The sequence below is a fragment of the Macrobrachium nipponense genome, chromosome 19 (genome assembly GCF_015104395.2).
Source record: "Macrobrachium nipponense isolate FS-2020 chromosome 19, ASM1510439v2, whole genome shotgun sequence".
Lineage (NCBI taxonomy): Eukaryota > Metazoa > Arthropoda > Malacostraca > Decapoda > Palaemonidae > Macrobrachium > Macrobrachium nipponense.
In genome coordinates, this window is record NC_061088.1 from 19,363,008 (window position 1) to 19,383,007 (window position 20,000).

At 38.1% G+C, this 20,000-nt stretch overlaps 1 protein-coding gene across 13 annotated transcripts in view; it reads left to right on the forward strand.

Moving 5' to 3' along the window:
- Nucleotides 1-20,000, forward strand: part of LOC135214579 (prominin-1-like) — a 440,766-nt gene that overhangs the window by 224,313 nt on the left and 196,453 nt on the right. For all 13 annotated transcript variants that reach the window (XM_064248931.1, XM_064248986.1, XM_064248992.1 and 10 more), the window contains one exon: nt 13,899-14,618. In XM_064248931.1, the coding sequence (XP_064105001.1) occupies nt 14,102-14,618 (517 nt within the window). In that variant the 5' untranslated portion in view covers nt 13,899-14,101. The remainder of the gene's footprint in view (nt 1-13,898; nt 14,619-20,000) is intronic.

Here is a 20,000-nt window from a genome sequence, read left to right on the forward strand (position 1 = left end):
TTACTGTTTTTGCTTTGAGATTTTTGGTTACTTTTTGGTGTTACTTGATCCCGGTACTTATTTTTCTCATTGTTTAGGAAAAAAAACATGATTAATTGATTTAGGAAAGTTTAGACAGTCTCACAATAGCATTCAGTTGAGATTGGCTTTGGTATTTTTTCTTTTTTGAGAATTGTTCTACTTTGTTGACTTCGTGGATATGACTTGGAAAGTTCTAACCAAGGACAAATAGTTAACAATAGAAAAGCGCAAAAAGCTAAATATATAAACAACCACACCCACCTCACACATATAAACACACACACACACATCTATATGTATCTATCTATCTTAATCTGTCTATCTATATATATGTGTGTCTGTGTGTGTCTATCTGTGTATGCAGATATACCATAATGGACAAATGAAATATATATATATATATAATATATATATATATATATATATATAATATATATATATATATATATATATCGTATATATGTATACATACATACATAATATATTTGCATATGAAATTTTGGGGGTGGGTTGTTGTGAATATCATAGTAACGAACAAAAAACGCCCACATACTTTGATTTCTACATATGAGAGAGAGAGAGAGAGAGAGAGAGAGAGAGAGAGACCTATTTATATTTCGAGCGTGATAAAAACGGAGGGCCTCGGGCGTGAAAAATGTCGAGATTACCCAAGTACGTGCGACCATCTTCAGAGCTCCTCTCATAAGTTACACAGGAAAGGATATAAATCCCGGGGCATTTAATGTAGTAGAAGTTACGGTTATCATTTCTGATATGGAGAATCTCTTGTCTTGTCTCTGGGGGGATCCGTGGAAATTCTTCAGAATCGGGAACGATCTGGGTCGTGCGTGTGGTTGTGTTTGCAGCTTTGTTATTATGTTGTTGTTTGTGGTTGTGTTTTCAGCTTTATGATGTTGTTGTTTGTGTTGCTTATTATTATTATTATTATTATTATTATTACTATTATTATTATTGAACTAAGGAACTTCTGTAACAAGGCTATAATATTGACAATTAAAAGCCACAATAGTGTTAAAAATAAATAATATATATATTTTTTGTCATTTTTAACCTTGTACAAAAAATATATTTTTAACACTACTGTGGCTTTTAATTATTATTATTATTATTATTATTATTATTATTATTATTATTATTATTATTATTATTATTATTATTATTATTATTATTATTATGACAGTGTGGCTGTTGAACTTTGTGTACTCTTGTAATTTAGATATTTTATTCCACAATATTCACCTGCCTTTTGATGACAGATGAAAAGGGAAGAGCAGAGTGGGTTTAGAGAAGGACGAGGGTGTGTGGATCAAGTGGTCATTATGAAGCAGTTATGTGAGAAGTTGAAGAGCAAAGGGAAAAAGTTATTTGTGGCACATATATGGACCTGAAACAGGTTTTGATCGTGTTGATAAAGTTGCACCTGCGAGGGTACTGAGGGTGTATGATGTAAAGGTAATCTGTTTCTAGCTATAGAAAAAAAACTTTTGTGATGAAAGCAATTAGTGTGAGACTAGGTCGTGTTCTGTGCCCATGAGTGTTTGTGGTCAAGTTACTGAAGGGCATGATAGTGTAGAGGAAATATTCTACATTGTTTCGGTATATTCTATCCGTAACAATGAGGTATAATTTGTCTTAGAATATTTTGTCTGTTCTACAGACTTTCCGTGGGGGTTAAGTTCGTATCCGAGTCTCTATTTATATAGCAAGCTCTAGTGTTTGGTGTAATTATATGATTCGTAAGAGTAGCTCAACCGGAAGACTCCTGCATGGAAAACTAAGAACTTGGCTCTGTATGTATATTCACATGAAGTTGGTCATTATAAGGGACAATAAGCTCCATGCACTCTCTCTCTCTCTCTCTCTCTCTCTCTCCTCTCTCTCTCTCTCTCTCTCTCTCTCTCTCTCTCTCACTTTTTAATGAATTGTTAAAGCATAAATACTTGTGTTTGCTTTCAGACCGTACAAGTCCAATAACTTGCTGATTATATTTGAATTAATTAATTATCCACCAATGAAATGAGAATAGCCAAGCGAAGGAAAGTACACCAAAGTACAGGTCGTATCAGAAAATGTGCAAATTAACATAACGTAGATAAATCATAATTTGTTGAGAAATGACGCAACTACAGAGTATATGCATTAGCAGGTACAACGTCTTAATCTATCAAACTTCAGCATCCAGTGTATGAAAGTCAGCTGTTAGAAAAAAAAAGAAATAAATAAACAAACAAACAAGCCTCACGTTCGTAACCTGATCTGTTTATTTGTAAGGGCCTGTGAGAGGAGGGAGGCGGCGATGCCTGCTAATTACGCCCAAGATGGGCTAATTTAGGACCAGGCAAAGGAGAGTGGGTTGTTCACTCCCAGTCTTCCAGAGGCACATTTGAAAACCGTCCCGTAATTGCTCTCCTAATGGGGATAATCCTCTCTTCTCTCTCTCTCTCTCTCTCTCTCTCTCTCTCTCTCTCTCTCGTGGGATTATAATTGTTGCTTTTAGAAGCTTTTAATGGCGTTTTGATGGGATGGAAGTGCTTTGTGCCCCGGCTTGTTCCGTCTTGGTACTGGTTGCTGGATTCCGGCAGAGAGAGAGAGAGAGAGAGAGAGAGAGAGAGAGAGAGAGAGAGAGAGAGAGACTGTCATGTATTATTATGGCTGAATGTGTGGTTTTCTTGGAAGTGTTACATTAACTTCCGTGATGTATTGTTCTCTAATGAAAGTAATATAAATGCAAAGTAGATTATTATATTTCATTTAAAATTGTGCAGAGTTCTATCGATAGCATGCTCAGTCTTCATGACCAGTTTTAGACAAAGCGAGATGTCTCAAGTTTAGTATATAGAAGTTCATATATTTTAACAAATTTAGGTACCCACGATACATCACATTACTTATAAAAATAATAATAATAACAATAATAATAATAATAATAATAATAATAATAATAATAATAATAATAATAAATTCACTCAGCATTGTGGCTAATAATTAATAATAATAAAATACAATAATAATGTCACATTTGTTTAACGTCAGTCCTTATCATGGGCATTAACTTTGCCTTGTGATGATAATAATAAATTGACTCAGCATTGTGGCTAATAATAATAAAAATAATAATAATAATGACCACATTTGTTAACATAGTCCTTATCATGGGATAACTTTGTCTGTGGATTGGATTTAATTCCTCTATTTTGGTCGAAGTTAAGGTCATGGTATCTAAACCACTGAAAGGTGGAAGCACATCCTGTGTTGAAAATTTAAAGGCGGCAGCTCTAGTAAGAAAGAATATTCTTACAGTATCTCCACATTTCAGACAATTTGGAAACGCCTCATTTCAAAATATTCAAGCACAGAAAAAAAAAAAAAAAACAGAGCACCATTCAGTGGAAAGCTTAAACAACATGTTACCGAACGCTTGCCCCGAGATGCAGTTTCCTTTGTTGCATCGTCCATCTTCGATGACGTGGTTTTTTCCCTCCCTCTTTCCCCCTCTCATTCATCTCTTCCTTTCTTGTTATCCCCTTCTTCAGTCCTCTCGCGTGTTCCCATTTTCTTGAGTCTCCGTCCTGAATCGGAATCGCTGGAATTGCGGTTGCAGAAGCCCTCGTTGTTCCGCCATTTGTTGCTATTGTGCGGGAAGCTCTTGAAGGCATGAATGGACGAGTACGGAGGCGTGAATGAGTGAGTATGGGTGGGCGGGTGAGTGAGATAGGTGAGGTGCTTGAGTGAGGGAGTGAGGGGTGGCAAAGGATTCCCCCAACTTCATTGGGGATTCCAGTCCGATGGATATTTTGTTTTGGGGGAGTCAAGGTTTCTGTTGGTTGGGGAACCCCCCCCCCCCCACACACACCCACACACTCCAAACAACCACCACCCTCCCTCCCCCCATTACGTAGATGTCATATTACCTCCCTCGAGGACTTTTTAATTGCAGGTCCCTTGTAAGAGGACTAATTGTTGGTTCGTTTTTTTTTCTTTCTTTTTTTAATAAAGAGCTTTTTGAGTTTTTTTCCTGTGTAAAAAGTACTTATTAGTTGCCCTTCCCTTTTTAAAAAGGTCATCTTAACTGCTGTTTCCTCTAAAAATACTTGAATTGCTGTTCTCTTTTTGAAAAAGTTTTTAATTGGTTTTCCCTTTTTACGAAACTTCTTGCAACGATCGCAGTTTGGCTTTTTTTTTCTTTTTATGGGCAGTTATAGGGGTTCATAAATATAATTGACGGATATTTGCAATAGAACATTTCGTTTTTGTATTAAATATTCAGAATGGAACCAACACATCGCTATTATAAGTAAAAAAAAAAAAAAGGTTTTTTAACTTAGGGTGACTTGTCATTTTCAAGAGAAAGATGAACTCTAACTGGAGGAGAGAGAGAGAGAGAGAGAGAGAGAAGAGAGCAGATTAATTTCGAGTTGTCCTTTTTCTTGAAGTTGCAAATGCAAATTCTTCCGACAACTCTGTGTCGTTGTGAGCAAAGGGAATTTGTCACCCGGCAGTTCTCATAAGAGGTACAGAAACGTCCCGAATATTAAAGTGGAACTTTTCATGTCCAAACTTCTTTGTTTGTTGATTTTAAACGTTTTTAGCAACATATTTATACACATATGCATAGACAGTATATTGTTTTATTAGGCGAGGACAGTGGAAGTGGACTGTATGTAAATTTTTTATAGGTATATCTTATTTTTCTCAGAAAATTAAGTAAGCACATATTCAGATGTTGAGTCATTTTTTAGATTCAAAATTTTTAATGCTTTCCTTAAGGTCTTTCAGTCGTCGTTTAAAATTGAAGAAACGTAAAATTAATTGGAGACAAAACAAGTTGTTTAAGATAAGATAAAAGTAGGATGTAAGGTACTTTGAAGAAGGGGCCGGTAAAAGAGTAGAAAGTGAAAAAAAATAGCGGTACTTACAATGAGAAGAACGTGGACGATGGAATGATAAAAAACTCTTATAAAACAACGAAAACGCTCCAAAAGAAGTGGGAAGCAAAAGATGAAAGAAAAATGGTAATGACAATACCACAAACTTCACCGTAACGGGGTGCGTGCCTAGATTCCCACGGTGCATCGTATGTTCCCATGAGCTAATATGGTTAACTTAGAGCATAGATTGGTAGAGAGAGAGAGAGAGAGAGAGAGAGAGAGAGAGAGAGCATAGATTGGGGAAGAGAAAGTTCTTTGGATAGGGCGGCTATAAGGATGGGGTTAATTTGGTGTTGAAGGGAGAAATGGGAGTAGGAAATGGTGCATAAGATTGAGGAATGGAGTTTGAAAAGTGAGGAAAATGAAGTGTGAGGAAGAACAATGAAGCAAGTAAAGTGGAAGGAAGCGAGAGATAAAGATGGAGAGGGGTGAGGTAAAGAGAGAAGGAAATTCTAAAGGAGTGAATGGAAGAAACAAAGACACAGAAGAACGAAAGAATTGAAAAAGAAAGGAAAAAATAAAACTTTGTGTAAAATTTAAGAGGACGGAAGCAGAGAAAGAGAGAATTTTTTTTTTTAGAAGTAATAGTAAAAAAAAAAAAGGGGGGGGGGGGACCTGGTTCGAACGGAGAAGAGGCAATCGGGAATGAATGTTGGAATAGAAAGAAGTATGTTATTGGCATACAAAGAAGTGAATTATCCCGGGAAGACGAATCCTAAAGGGAAAGACTGTTTGGGTAGGCAAGGGTTCGTCCTGGATAATGGATTTGATTGCCTTGGATCTTCGCTGGAGGAGGATTATTACCCGAAGTAATAGGCAGAGATCTGATTTGTTTCCTCTCTCTCTCTCTCTCTCTCTCTCTCTCTCTCTCTCTCTCTCTCTCTCTTTGTCGAGGGAAGGGAAGACAGACAGGATTTATGTTTGTAGCTGGTTAGCTGATTTTCCGGTCGTTCGTCTTATGCTGAGTTTGTTAAGAGAGGGAAAACGAATTCTTTGTCGCTGGTTTTCTCAGCTGAGAGGGAGGTCTCTCATTGAGAGAGAGAGAGAGAGAGAGAGAGAGAGAGAGAGAGAGAGAGAGAGAGAGAGAGAGAGAGATCAATAATAATAGTAATAATAATGCCTTTATTTCCACATTTTAGTTTACAGAGGGTATTAAGTTTTTACATAAAATGCGTATGATTACAAAACTTTGTCAAATGGTATCATAAAAATCCATTTTAAACCTCTGTTCTCTGGGAGAGAGAGAGAGAGAGAGAGCAATTAAGTACCCATTTTTTTTATCTTTTTCTTGGTGCTTGGTATTGCTTGCATTCGTCCTCTCGTATTATCCGTGACCCTTTGCACTTTGTGAGGTGACCTGTTGCTTTTGGCCGGGGGTGTTGTGTTGCGTGGGCCATATTCAGTGTTGATGGAAACATTCATGCAAGTGGTGTGCACCAAGGGGTCCAGAGAGAGAGAGAGAGAGAGAGAGAGAGAGAGAGAGAGAGAGAGAGAGAGAGAGCGCATTCCGCTGAGGAGTTGGACAACGGAACGGTTTCATTTATGAGAGTAGCCCTTTATTGCTTGAAGTGGCTGGGAGGTTTCATGTAATTCATACATTCGTTTAAAAAATCGGTGCTGTGTCATGTATACCTTTGGGTAATTCCTGCAGTATTTAAAAATATATGGAATAGTTTCTTTTGGAAATTTATAGAGCCACGTAAAACAAGGGTAGTTTGTTTATATATTTAACGAGGGTGGTGTTTTCATATATTTACTCTAGGCCAAAACAGAAGTGTGGTTTTGTGGATGAAATTAAAATATTACTTGAATATATCGTAATTAAATAAAGCGACGGATTGGTTTCATGCGCTCATTAATCCTTTACGGCTTTAAGCAATGGAGCAGCTGAGTTTGTTTACATAGTTAGTAGATATAAATACTGTGATCGAAGGCAAAAATTATTTTTTACCACTTCTTTTAAGGGGAAAGGTCTTCTTATGTTTTCGGCGAACGCCCATACATCAAAATGAAGTCTGGGGAGCCATTTGGCCGACATGCCAATTTCAGCGTGCCCCGAAAGCAGAATTTTATTCGAATTTTATTGGTTGCTCTCCGTGGATGGAATGCCACGTATAAAATTGAAATTTCGCTCTGAAATGGATCCGTTCCTCCTCCTCCTCCACCTCCTCTTCTTCTTCTTCTTCTTGACTCTCTCTCTCTCTCGTTCTCGTGTGAATCCTCTTAAACTCCTTTCTTTTTCCTTCTCATGTGTCTTATTATTCTTCTTGCTTGCCTGTCGAACTGGTTTTATTAATTATTATCATTATATAATTTTTCAGTCCTCTCTCTCTCTCTCTCTCTCTCTCTCTCTCTCTCTCTCTCTCTCTCTCCACCAGCGTTCTTGCTCATCTTTCATAACTCGTTGCTTTCTTCTATCTTTGATTTGGCCTTTTCGGTGCATATCCGGAAAATGTTAACAGTTGGTGTTGACACTTCGGAGCTCAGCTACCAAGGATCTGTGCAAAGGAGGTGATGGTCGTTGGCAACGGGGGGTGGGGGGGAGGGTCGCTCGTGACAGATTTCTCCTTATATGTCGTCATTTTGCACCTCACTTTGCGTGAGGTTTTCGTAGGTTGTTTTAGTGTGTGTGTGTGTGTTGTTTGTTTGTTTGTAAGCGCGCGTGTGTGTGTGCGTCTCTGGGGCCGTTTGGGGGGGGAGAGGGGGAGGTGTTGGGTGGTGGTTGTTGATGCTCTTATTACGAGCGATGCGGTGACATCCAGAAAATTTTACGGGATATTCGTAAGATCTTCTCTTCTCTTCTCTCCTCTCCTTCTCTCTCTATCTCTCTCTCTCTCTCTCTCGACAAATTCTAAGCTGCATCCCAGACCATCCAAGATTGGAAGATGCAAAATGTACCGGAAGATGCATTAGCAATTCTCTGGTAGACATTTAGAGTTGCCTCACATTGAGGGACATGGGGTAACCCGAACGAGCTGTAAGGTCTCTCTCTCTCTCTCTCTCTCTCTCTCTCTCTCTCTCTCTCTATATATATATATATATATATATATATATATATATATATATATATATATATATATATTGTGTGTGTGTGATTGTGATTAAATTTCTTTCTCATATAAAGTCTATTTATCAAGTTCTTATAACTATGAATCTCCCTAAATCCAGTGTCTTTATAGAGGTGGCTGTGACTGATTGTCATGGCCACCTAATTCCTGTTTATATTTATGGGTAGTACTTATATTACATGGAGGAATCGTGTTATATGTATTTGTATAATTGAATGAAGTTTATTTTTTTAAAATAGGGCAGCATGAGTTTTAAGTGGCCAGGTAGATTCACCTCCTTTTCATTTATGATGACGGATTTTATTGACTAGTCATTTCTGTTGATCACTTAACGGTTCACCTTTGACTTCGTGACGCCAGGTTAGCATAAGGGTAACTCCAGCAGATGTTACTGTAGTGGGAATGACCGAGCAACGTATTACAGTCTCTTTAATAACTGGGCATGTGCTCGTGTGTGTGTGTGTGTGTGTGCGCGCGCGCGCATCAACTAGAGAGTGGGGAATAGATCTAATTTTCTGAATGGCGAGATCTGTGGGCCCACGGGGTTTTCTGCAAATGAAGTCTCTCTCTCTCTCTCTCTCTCTCTCTCTCTCTCTCTCTTCTCTCTCTCAGAATGGGCAACGTAGTTGTCATACGATGAAACCGTAAAGCAATAAACACGTCGTTGGGGGTGGGGGGAGTAGAGCAACGGCGCGAACAGACAAAAAGTCACCCCCCCCCCCCCCCACAAAGTTATTTACATCTGGATTGCCTCATTTGCATAATCATCCTTCGTCTTCTCAAGTTTTGGAATGGGGGTTAATAAGTCATTTTCAAAGAAAGGGAGGAATCGTTTTGGGCTGCCGTTAAAAAGAGGTTAGGGGCGACTATTATTTTAAGCAGAGAGAAGGAAAATTTATGATAAATGGTCTCTTTCCCCTCCCCACCCTTCCCCTTGAATGGGGTTAGGTAGTATTATATCGTCGAGGTCGTCCTATTTTTATTAAAGTAGTATAAGTCATAGAGCACTGATTCTCTCTCTCTCTCTCTCTCTCTCTCTCTCTCTCTCTCTCTCTCTCCTTTTGTACGATCCGTAGCTGCCAGTTGATCACCAGGTACACAGTTAACTGCTTAGTTTAACAGAGGTACAAGGGGTTTAAGTAAACTTTGTTGCAGAGGTAGACAAATGTCAAGAAAGATGTATTTCTTAGATATATACATATTTATAATGGGAAATTGATCATTTTTCTTCGTGGTCTTGTTTATGTAATATTGCTATTTTTTTATGTCTGGCCAAAAAATGTTAGTTTTCCTTCTAACCTAAATGTCTTAATTTTTGTAATTTTTCATTTGTTTTTCTTCGGTTTATGTCCTAATCGTTTTTTATCTAGTTTTTTCCCCTTTATTAAGCCATTTATCTGTCGATGTATTTATTTGTTATCCCTTTTGTCATTTATTTGTTCATACATTTTTCACCAATACATTGCCTTGGCCTGGGTTTTGCTCGGTTTTCATTCATTTCCCCAGCCTTGGTTTTCTGGTCCAGTTGATGGATTTCTGAAGCCCTTCAATTCTCTTATGTATGCATTAGGATTTTCCTGCATTCTCCCAGCCATGCTTTCCTTTCCCTGGCCCCCCAGGAGCGAGTTCCTCGGTTCCCTGGTTTCCTGCCTGGCCCCGAAAATCGGGCCTGATTTTTGCTTTTCTGTGAAATTCTCCTCGCCCCGGAATTTGCATTGATGGGGCATTTTGCCTCCCCAAGAGAATATATATTCATAGACCAGGCATCGAATATCTATGGAGAGAATAAACATTCTCTCTCTCTCTCTCTCTCTCTCTCTCTCTCTCTCTCTCTCTCTCTCTCTCTCTCTCGCAAATTACTGTGGTCTATTTGTATAGGGCGTTGCAGTTAAGTAGTTCTTGGTTTTTCTTATTACCAATTCAGTTTGTAAACGGTGGTATTGCTTTTCATTTGTAATTACAGTTTTCATTTTGTCTTGATCTTTAATTTCTCATATTTTGGAGAAACTGAATCTTTATGTTTTGTTAGTCTCGCGTTGAGAATTCTTATTTTAGTATGTGAGCTAATTATACTAGATCTTCATATGTATTTCGGTATAACCGAAAAGCGTAATATATAATATATATATATATATATATATATATATATATATATATATATATATATATATATATATATATAATATATATATATATATATATATATATATATTATTCAAAATGAGGAAACTTCTTGCAAGAAATTGTAAATGTCATTAATTCTTGTAAGAATTGTAAATGATATTGATTCTTGTAAGAAATTGTAAATGCCAATAATTCTTGTCAGAAATTGTAAATGCCATCAATTCTTGTCAGAAATTGTAAATACCATTAATTCTTGTCAGAAATTGTAAATGCCATTAATCTTGTCAGAAATTGTAAATGCCATTAATTCGAAGCGTAATGCCATTGATTCTAATAGAAATTGTAAATGCCATTAATTCTGGTCTGAAATTGTAAATGCCATTAACTCGAAGATCAGAATACCATTAAACGGTAGTTGTGATAAGAAAACCGAGCTCGCTAGGTGGGTTTAAAATTCCTAACACATGGTTGAAGCTTTCTATAGATATATAACCTTGACCTACTCCCAAACCAAAGGTGACTTAGGGTATATCCCAAACAGGTGATGCCTCATAAGCCTCAAAAGTGACTGGGAACCTGAAGAACTTTTAACCCTCTGACCACTGAAGCCGACGACGGCGGCGCCATAGGTATCACAAGAGCTCTTAGATTATTCATTAAGAGTTAGGGGAAAAGATTAAATGAGGCGAAGACAGTAACTCATAACGATAAGTCAACAGAGATTTATCTTCGTGTGCATATTTTCCGGGAAGACGGAAATATACTGCGCATGAATATTCGTACACGGGTAATCTGAGAACGTAATAAAGTCGTTCCCGAATTTGCATTCGGGAGAAGAAAAGTTGGCCAAAGTATTTAATCAAGCGGAAGAGCTCGGCTGGGAAAAGTTGCAATTTCGTTGGTCCTGTTCCTTTCGGGCGCCACCTACGGCCTCCTCCTCCTCCCTTTATTATTATTGTTATTAAACTAGTCTTTACTGAGTTAGAGGCCTATCGTGTCGTGACTAGAAGGGCAAAGAAGATTGGTTTATAGATTATACAGTTGTATTGACGTTACAGGGCCCGTGTTCTGTTTTGGCGTTGGATTGACGGTTATTGCGCGCTCTCTCTCTCCTCTCTCTCTCTCTCTCTCTCTCTCTCTCTCTCTCTCCCCTTAATTTTCTCTTAACTGACACTTTTACCATTGCAATGAACTTATAATCTACCCCATACTGTTAGAGGAATAGTTTGTAATTCATATCCAAACATTAACGATTTTCGTCTCATAAATTCCGAAGTTTTTTCACTCTCAGTTAGTAATATCAAACCATTAATTTCCGGTGCTGACCACGGCAATTGTGACGCCACTTTGCAGTCCCAAATCAGCCCCTCAGGTTTTGCTTATCCATTTGTTCGCCGCTTCCCCCACATGATCCAGACCGGTGCTCCCATTTTTGCTGATTTCCTCTCAATTTGCGTCGTCTATTCTTCCCATTCTCTCTCATTTCCTCGATTCCAGTTTCCCTCATCTCCCCTCGAGATCTCGCTAAGTCAAAAGGCGAAGGGCAACGAAAGGTCTACTCCATCATCGCAACTCCCATCTCGGTATAGTGTGTTTACTGGGCGTATATGGTTGAAGGGTATAGGGGAGGGAGAACGGGGTGTTTAGCCTGCTCAGATGCTGAGTGAGTGGAGTTGGGGGGGGAGGGGGGGGGGGGGGGGGTTGTCTGAATAGGATAACACGCCATAGGTGTAAATGTTGGCGAAGGATAAGCTTATGAGGAATAAGGGTTACGGGAAGGATGTCGGAAGAGGAAAGCTAAAGGATCATATCATTTGGACAAAATGGCGGATAAAAGAAGGAAAGGATAAAAGGTAGAGAAAGGGAGCAGTAGAAGGAAGGGTTGAGCGAAATGATGGAAAGAGGGGAATGGAGGGGGAGTAAGAATGAAGAATAGGGGGAAGGATTCCATATAGGCAGTGAGGGGAAGGGGAAAGGGGAATCGGCCTCAGGGTTAAGGTCGTTCCACCGTCCCTTAAGGGCTAAGTTCCGAAAGGGTTCCTGGGTGAGAGGCGCATTGCAGGCCTTCATTTTAATGATCCAGTTTTCGCTTTCCCCTTCCAACACCCCCCCCCCCCCTCCCATAACCCGTCCCCGACTTATCGGTTTGGGGCAACGGGTAAGGCAGGGATGGCGCAATCCCTTTAGGCCTCTACCATTTTTATTTTATCTCCCCGGGCTTCGGGTGGCATGTAAATGTAAACAACTCGATTGAGACTGGAAGCACTTCCTACCTTTATATAATAATATATATAATAATTATATATATATATCTTTATATATTAGATATATTATATATAATATATATATATATATATATATATATATTAATATTAATAACATATACATATACATTACATATACATATAATTTAAGTGTGTGTGTGTGTTTATATATATATATATATAATTATATATATATATATATTATAATATTATAAATATATTGTGAATTTTATCTCATCCCGTGATTCATATATACAGGCATTAAGCTACAAATGTCCTTTAATATATAATTCGCTCTACCTCGGAATTGATAATCATGTATGGTAACCGAAGGGGAATCTTTTTTTTAGTAGTTAAGAAATTGGTCGGTTCATGGGATCGAACCAAGGAACCAAGAATTCAGGACGTACAGTGACGCGCTTTACCCCCACCAAGGCTTGTCACACACATGAAAATATATTAATTTTCGAGGTTAGAGTAATTGAATATTAAGGGACATTTAATTAAGGACTTATTTGGATTTAATATTTATATATTATATATATATATATCATATATCATATTATATATATATATAATAATATTATATATTATTGTGTGGTGTGTTATATATATATTTTTATATTATATCATATATATATATATATACAATATAATATATTAATATTATAATATATATATTATATATTATTATATTATATATATGGTATTGTATGTATACACACACACACACACACACATATATATAATATAAAATATATATATATATATATATATATATATATATTATCATATACATTGACACAAGATTACTAAAAAAAAAAACTACCTTTTTTTGCCTCATTGCGAAATTGTGAATTGAAATGAATAATAATTTGCAAAGAAGTAAGCAACCGGTCTGTGAAATGATACGGAATTCCATTACCGCAGGCAATATCCGATTTCCAACCATTAACTGAGTGCCAGCATCATCAGATTACGAGAGTCCTATTTTCAGTTGCCTTTTTCCGTGTCCTGGGGAAGGATTAAAACCATATTTCATTTTCACTCAGTTTTATGGCTTCCAAACGCTTCATGATATCATAATCATATTTTTGGGGATAAACTGAAGTAATTGGAGCTATTATGTCATTCATTTTTTCATTCAGTTAATTTCATGTTTTTTTTTTTTTTTTTATGTTGGCATGTATGTTATTCATTTGTGATGAATCAGCTGGCATTTTGCTGAATGGGATTTACAGTGTTGGTTAAAGTAAAGCCAGTGCGTTAATATATTATGTCAGTGTTTTTGTAAATGATTCTGTGTCATTGTATTTCTGAAATGTATATTGATGAGAAATGCTGACCTGCTTCGTGTATTTAGAACTAGAGTTTATTTTTCTGAAGAAGATCCATGACCTAATTGATGCCCTGAACTTGACTGTAAATGGTTTGATTCAATTCTCATGTTGGTTTTTCTTTCTCCCTGGCAGGCGTGATGTGGATGTGGTGAGGACGAAGTGGTGGTGGGTGAAAGAGGTGAAGTGTTAAGGGGGTGCCGGGTGCTCCGCCCCCCTTGCCCCCCGCCACGTGTGACACACTTGTACCTGAGAGCGATCGCGCGCGAGAGAGAAAGAGTGGCGAGCAACAGGATCCGAGCGATAGATTGTATGAGAGAGTGACTTCGATCGCCGCCATGAAGCCCTACCGTAGTAGGCCGACCCTCATCATCTCCGTGACCTCTTCCCACCTCTTCCTCCTGCCGCTCCTGCTGCTGCTCTCAGCCACATGTCCGATCACCAGGGGCGCCGCCCCCGACCTCGACTCGCTCGACCTTTTCGAGGAGCCCCAGGGCACGTTCTCCGCCGTGGTGGCGTCGGAGGACACCAGGCTCCTGCAGGATGTGTTTGAGGATCTGCCCGAGAACCCGCTACTGACGGATGAACCCACGTCGTCGGCGGACGATGAGGAAGAGGAGCTCGTCGTCAGGCAAAGCACCGCCACCTTGGGTCCCACGACGGAGGAGGTCTTGGACCCCGAGGTAGCGGTGGTGGAGGAGCCCAAGCCTCGCATTGCCTATTCGCACGCCTATGTCAACAAGACCTACCTGTCGAAGGACAACTTCAACGCCAGGGGCATGGAGCACCTCTATCTCATCACCAATCTCTTCCTCGACCTGGTGCATCGGGAGGAGGAATACCCAAAACAGATAAGTAAGTTGAACTCTTATCTTTGTTATCCCATTTTGTCAGATTATCAATTTTCCAACGTTCGGTTCGAAAAGGATTTTATGCCCCGAATTTTTGTTCCCCTAATTTTATTATCTTCCTTCACTTCTGATAACACAGTAAAGCCTTCTCCCCCTTTGCTATCTCGTGCCATCAATCGATTAATATTTTTTCCTGATCAAATCTTCCTTATTACATTAGTATACTTGGTTATATGGTTCAATTAAATTTTTTCACAGCGTTCCTCAGTAGTTTTGATACTGATTTCAGATTTTTGTTTGTAGTTGCACATTTTGCTAGATTTGTATTTTCATGATGAACGTAGGAATATGGTAATTCATTGAGGTTTTTGATTTGGAAAGTTCTTGCGAGAAAATTTAGGTTCGGATGGTGTTCTATCCCTGATATTACATTTGTTGTAGTAGTTTTCATTTTATGGTGATAATTCCTCGAAAATGTAGAGTTTGATTGCTCTTGCCGTGGAAATTGGAATACAGTGGCGCGCTCTACTCGAACTTTTACACGAATAATGTTGAGGGTGTTCTTTCCAGGGCTTTTATTTAATATTGACGGTTCTCTTCAAATTGAGAATTTGATTGCTGCCATTCTCATAAAGTTGATCAAATTTTTACGCATTGATAATAGCCCTTTTGATGACTTCATTCCCGAAAAGTTCAACTTTTGAAGGTGACAATTTTGATATATCAAATTTTTTTTTTTTTCACTTATTATTTTTTTTTATATTTCTAGAAATATTTAGATTTTGTTACACTTGAATTATTACACTTGAATCGGGAATGAAGTCATCATTCTCAAAAATGCCTTGCTGTGGTAAATTAATGCAGTCTGTTATTATTATTATTATTATTGTTATTATTATTATTATTATTATTATTATTATTATATTATTATTATTATTATTATTATTATTATTATTAATATTATATTAATAGAGTAAGACCCACTAGAAGCACCCAGAAGAACATTTCCCTCTTAATTATTATTATTATTATTATTATTATTATTATTATTATTATTATTATTATTATTATTATTATATGTAAATGTATATCTATTTAAATTTAAAACTTTTAAGGATAACTTTCGGGAATCTGTTCTGAAAGCTATCCTTAAAGTTTTAAATATAAATATATGCACATTTACATAACCGTTGATTTGTTTTTCCATTATTATTATTATTATTTATTATTATTATTTTTTGCTCTATCACAGTCCTCCAATTCGACTGGATGGTATTTATAGTGTGGGGTTCCGGGTTGCATCCTGCCTCCTTACGAGTCCATCCACTTTTCTTTACTATGTCGCAACTGTTTTCTAGGATCAACACTCTTCTGCCACTGAGTCCTGGAGCTACTTCAGCCTGTAGTTTTTTTTTTTCTAGATTCCTTTTCATGGATCTTGGGATCGGGGGGGGGAGTGCCTATGATTATGGGTACAATTTCCACTGGCATATCCCATATCCTTCTTATTTCTATTTTCAGATCTTGATGCTTATCCATTTTTTCCCCTCTTTCTCTTTCAACTCTGGTGGTCCCAGTTCCCATTGTATTGTGACATCATTATTATATAATTACATCTCTCGTGCGACGGAGTCAAAAGACATCCCCGGTCTTGGAACCTCGACATGTCAGTGCGTACTTGCGCTTTAATAGAGCCACTTAATGGGACAAGGAGTGTCAGGGTAATTAGGCATTTGGCATTTCGGTATGCCGCCGTTGGGCGTGTCAGGTTGCTTGGAGAGAGAGAGAGAGAGAGAGAGAGGAGAGAGAGAGAGAGAGAGAGGCTCCTGTGGGATGTTGCGTTGACGTGATTTCATCGTTTAATGAAAATGATTTACATGTCTTCTAAAGCAGTGCACGTGTGGAGTGGGCGGCGGCACGTGTTTGGCGTCGTGAAATTCTTGTCGCGTGGAGATTTATATTGTAATTTATTTATAATCGTGTTTAGTTAATATAACGGGCGGTATAGCGTTCGTTACAATTAGAATTTTTTTCAAAGATTCTCTACGTGTGTACCACACAAATATGTCTTCACACACATTATATATAATATAATGTGTGTGTGTGTGTGTTTTGTGTGATGTAGGCCGAGGTAGGGAGCCGTTAATTTCGAATATATTGAAATTTTATATTTTTAGATATTTCTTGAAATGCTAGTTCTCTCTACAGTGTTCTGATTATCTCTGTTAGTCATACTATTGATGTCAAATTAGTTCTAACAATTTTGGTCTTCATTGTAACCTCCTGATCCCACCGACTCACGTAGTAATAGTACATTTCACTAATGGTCATGGGAGCTTTTATGCCGAATTATTACTGGCTCTTCATCCAAATATTGCCCAGAACCAATTTAGCTGAAATACACTGGTGTATTTATAGTAGATGATCTCTCAGGTATCCGAAACTCTCTCTCTCTCTCTCTCTCTCTCTCTCTCTCTCTCTCTCTCTCTCTCTCTCTCTCTCTCTCTCTCTCTCTCAATTAACTTTTTTTCCGTCATTCGTAACACTCGCTCAGTTCGGTGTTCTGGAAATGTGTGCAGTAGTATTTGGATTTTTGTCTTGGTGGTAATAGCCGCGACTTTTCTGGCTGGAGATATAGCCCATAATGTGGTAAAATCCTGGAATTTATGGCTCACACTAGCATATTTTTGCGTATGAGAGAGAGAGAGAGAGAGAGAGGAGAGAGAGAGAGAGAGAGAGAGAGAGAGAGACTATGTATCCATATCCATATATTTAGAGATCCGGAGAAAAATATAATTTCTATAGAGTGAAAAGAACATTTGCACGTATAGGTATTCATTGATACAGAAATTTGATTGTGTGATTCTCTTTCCTTAATTCCTCCAGACATTCAACAAAATAAGGGATATAGGGAGGAGGAAGGGAGATAGGTGGCTTTGGTTCTTACATCTGCTGTCATTTGTATGGTAGGTCTGGTAGCGATTGACAAAATCAACCATCCATGTTAATCAGTCATTATGCCATAGAATTCTCAATAAAACGATTATAGTTAAAAACTGAAGCGCCCGGTGAATTCTAGGTCAATACCTCGTCATTTTGTGAAGGTAACCCCCAACCCCAGTTGGATAAGCTACTTTGCGCAATACCGGAAACGCAAAATAAATGACAGTCATCATCATCATAAGGTCAGTTGCTCTGCCAAGACCCTGAGCGTATTTCCGGCGCAGCGCTCTTGAAATTCCAGGTGCGTTCGTCATGGAAAACGAGTCTTGAAAAGCGCCAATAGCCTTTCCAGTCTCATTGCGACTCTTTGCAGCTGACACCAACCTCATCATGTTTGTTGCCAGTGCTCTAGTTTTTTTTAAATGATATACGTAGCCTTTTATTATTTTTTAATAATTGACGATGTAGGTAGTCGCTAGGTTTTGCACCCACAGATGCTCTCACGTGAGTTCGTATTTGACATTCATCGTTAGTCGCCCATGAAAAGCTCCGAGATGACAAAGTGCTGCTTGAATTTCCTGATCCAGAAAACCAATGTTTTACTCGCTGTCTATCTGGCTGAAGTTCTAGTGGAGTATATATGCATATACATACGTGTAATATCGAAGACTCTCTCTCTCTCTCTCTCTCTCTCTCTCTCTCTCTCTCTCTCTCCCCTCTCTCTATATATATATATAATATAATATATATATATATATATATATATATATATATATATATATAATATAGTTAGATCCTCGATGTATTTTTTTTTTTTTTTCTACTTCATAACAGCAAATTACATTTCTCTCTCTCTCTCTCTCTCTCTCTCTCTCTCTCTCTCTCTCTCTCTCCTACCCATACATCCGCATACAAAAATTCTCTCATCTCCCACCACCTCGCATGACATTGTAACTTGAAGATAATTTTTTTTCCTTTCCGCGTTAACTGTATCGTCGAGCAATGACTTGCTTCTTCTGCTTCAGCGGAGGAAGAATGTGTCCATGATGACACCACGCACGGGCGACCGCGGTGATGGGTTGTGAATTTATATGATCGTTCTGTTCTTGCGCTCTGCTTCTTCCTTCGGTCGTTTCCAGTTTTGTCCGGGCTGCTTTGTTCCCTGGGGTTTCGAATTGGCGTTCTTTCTTCGGTTCTCAGAACTGGCAGAATTCCGACGTGAGGAAGGTTTGCGTTTGTGTATGAACTGTGACTGTGGTCATCGCTGTATTGGCGTTTATCTTCGTAACTTCAGATATTATATAGGTATTATAATTATAGTATGAATTAACTGTATATAGTAATATATTTAGCATTATATATATTAATAGTATGTTAGCTATATTATATGTATATGTATATATATAAATATAATATAAATATTATTAAACTATGGATATGAGTCCAATTGTACATTCCATTGCTTCATACAAATTTTATGAAAGCCAGTATATGCAAATCGTAGACTGAATAAGGCTCTCTCTCTCTCTCTCTCTCTCTCTCTCTCTCTCTCTCTCTCTCTCTCTCTCTCTCCCCAGGTTTAAATGATTTTCACGTGAATGACATGAGAATAGTCGCAAATGAGAAACATGACATTGAATGCATATTCCAGGAAATTTATCATGCCGTAGGCGGAATTCAAAGAACCCCCTGAATGGGTTTTGAGAGAGAGAGAGAGAGAGAGAGAGAGAGAGAGAGAGAGAGAATGAATATGATTAATGATTTTTTCATGGACGAGATGAGGACACCCTGTCGAGGACCTCCCTTGTTAAATTATGACACGAACCTGTATTTTGACGGAGCAGTGATCTCACACGTCCGAGATTACGGACGACGTAGGAGTTGTGTAAAAGATGGACGGATTTGAGGGAAGGAAGGAAAGGCGAAAGGGGACTGCGAGATGAGGGTTGAGAGGGGAAACAGAGGGGAGTAAGGGATAGATGGGTGGAAGGGGAAAAGCTTATAGGGCGCGCTAGGAGGGTGCATGTTTGTTTGAGGAGGGGAAACAGACTCGCAGACTCAGCTGGGATTTTTCGGTTTCAGAAATCGTGTGATAAGACAGGTATGGCTGTTTTTAAGATTTAAAGGTAAGGCAAGAATATTTACAATGCCAATGGAAGATTTGATGTAATTCACATTGAGGTAATTCTTTAGAATTGTTTTCTTAGAGTGCCAAATATGAGTGCCATATGTTGTTCCTAAAATCAAAAAGGTAAACTTCGTAGGTTGAAGAGGAACAAAGAGTTTTGCTTTAAAGCTGTAGCTCTTTACAATGTAACTCACTTGTAGTTTATTTTTTAATTCGTAGATAAGGCTAATTAGGATCTTTTTAAATTTTACACCTCCGTGTAATATTTATACAGGTTGACCAACGTATTTACGTTTCATACATGTATTATGTTTA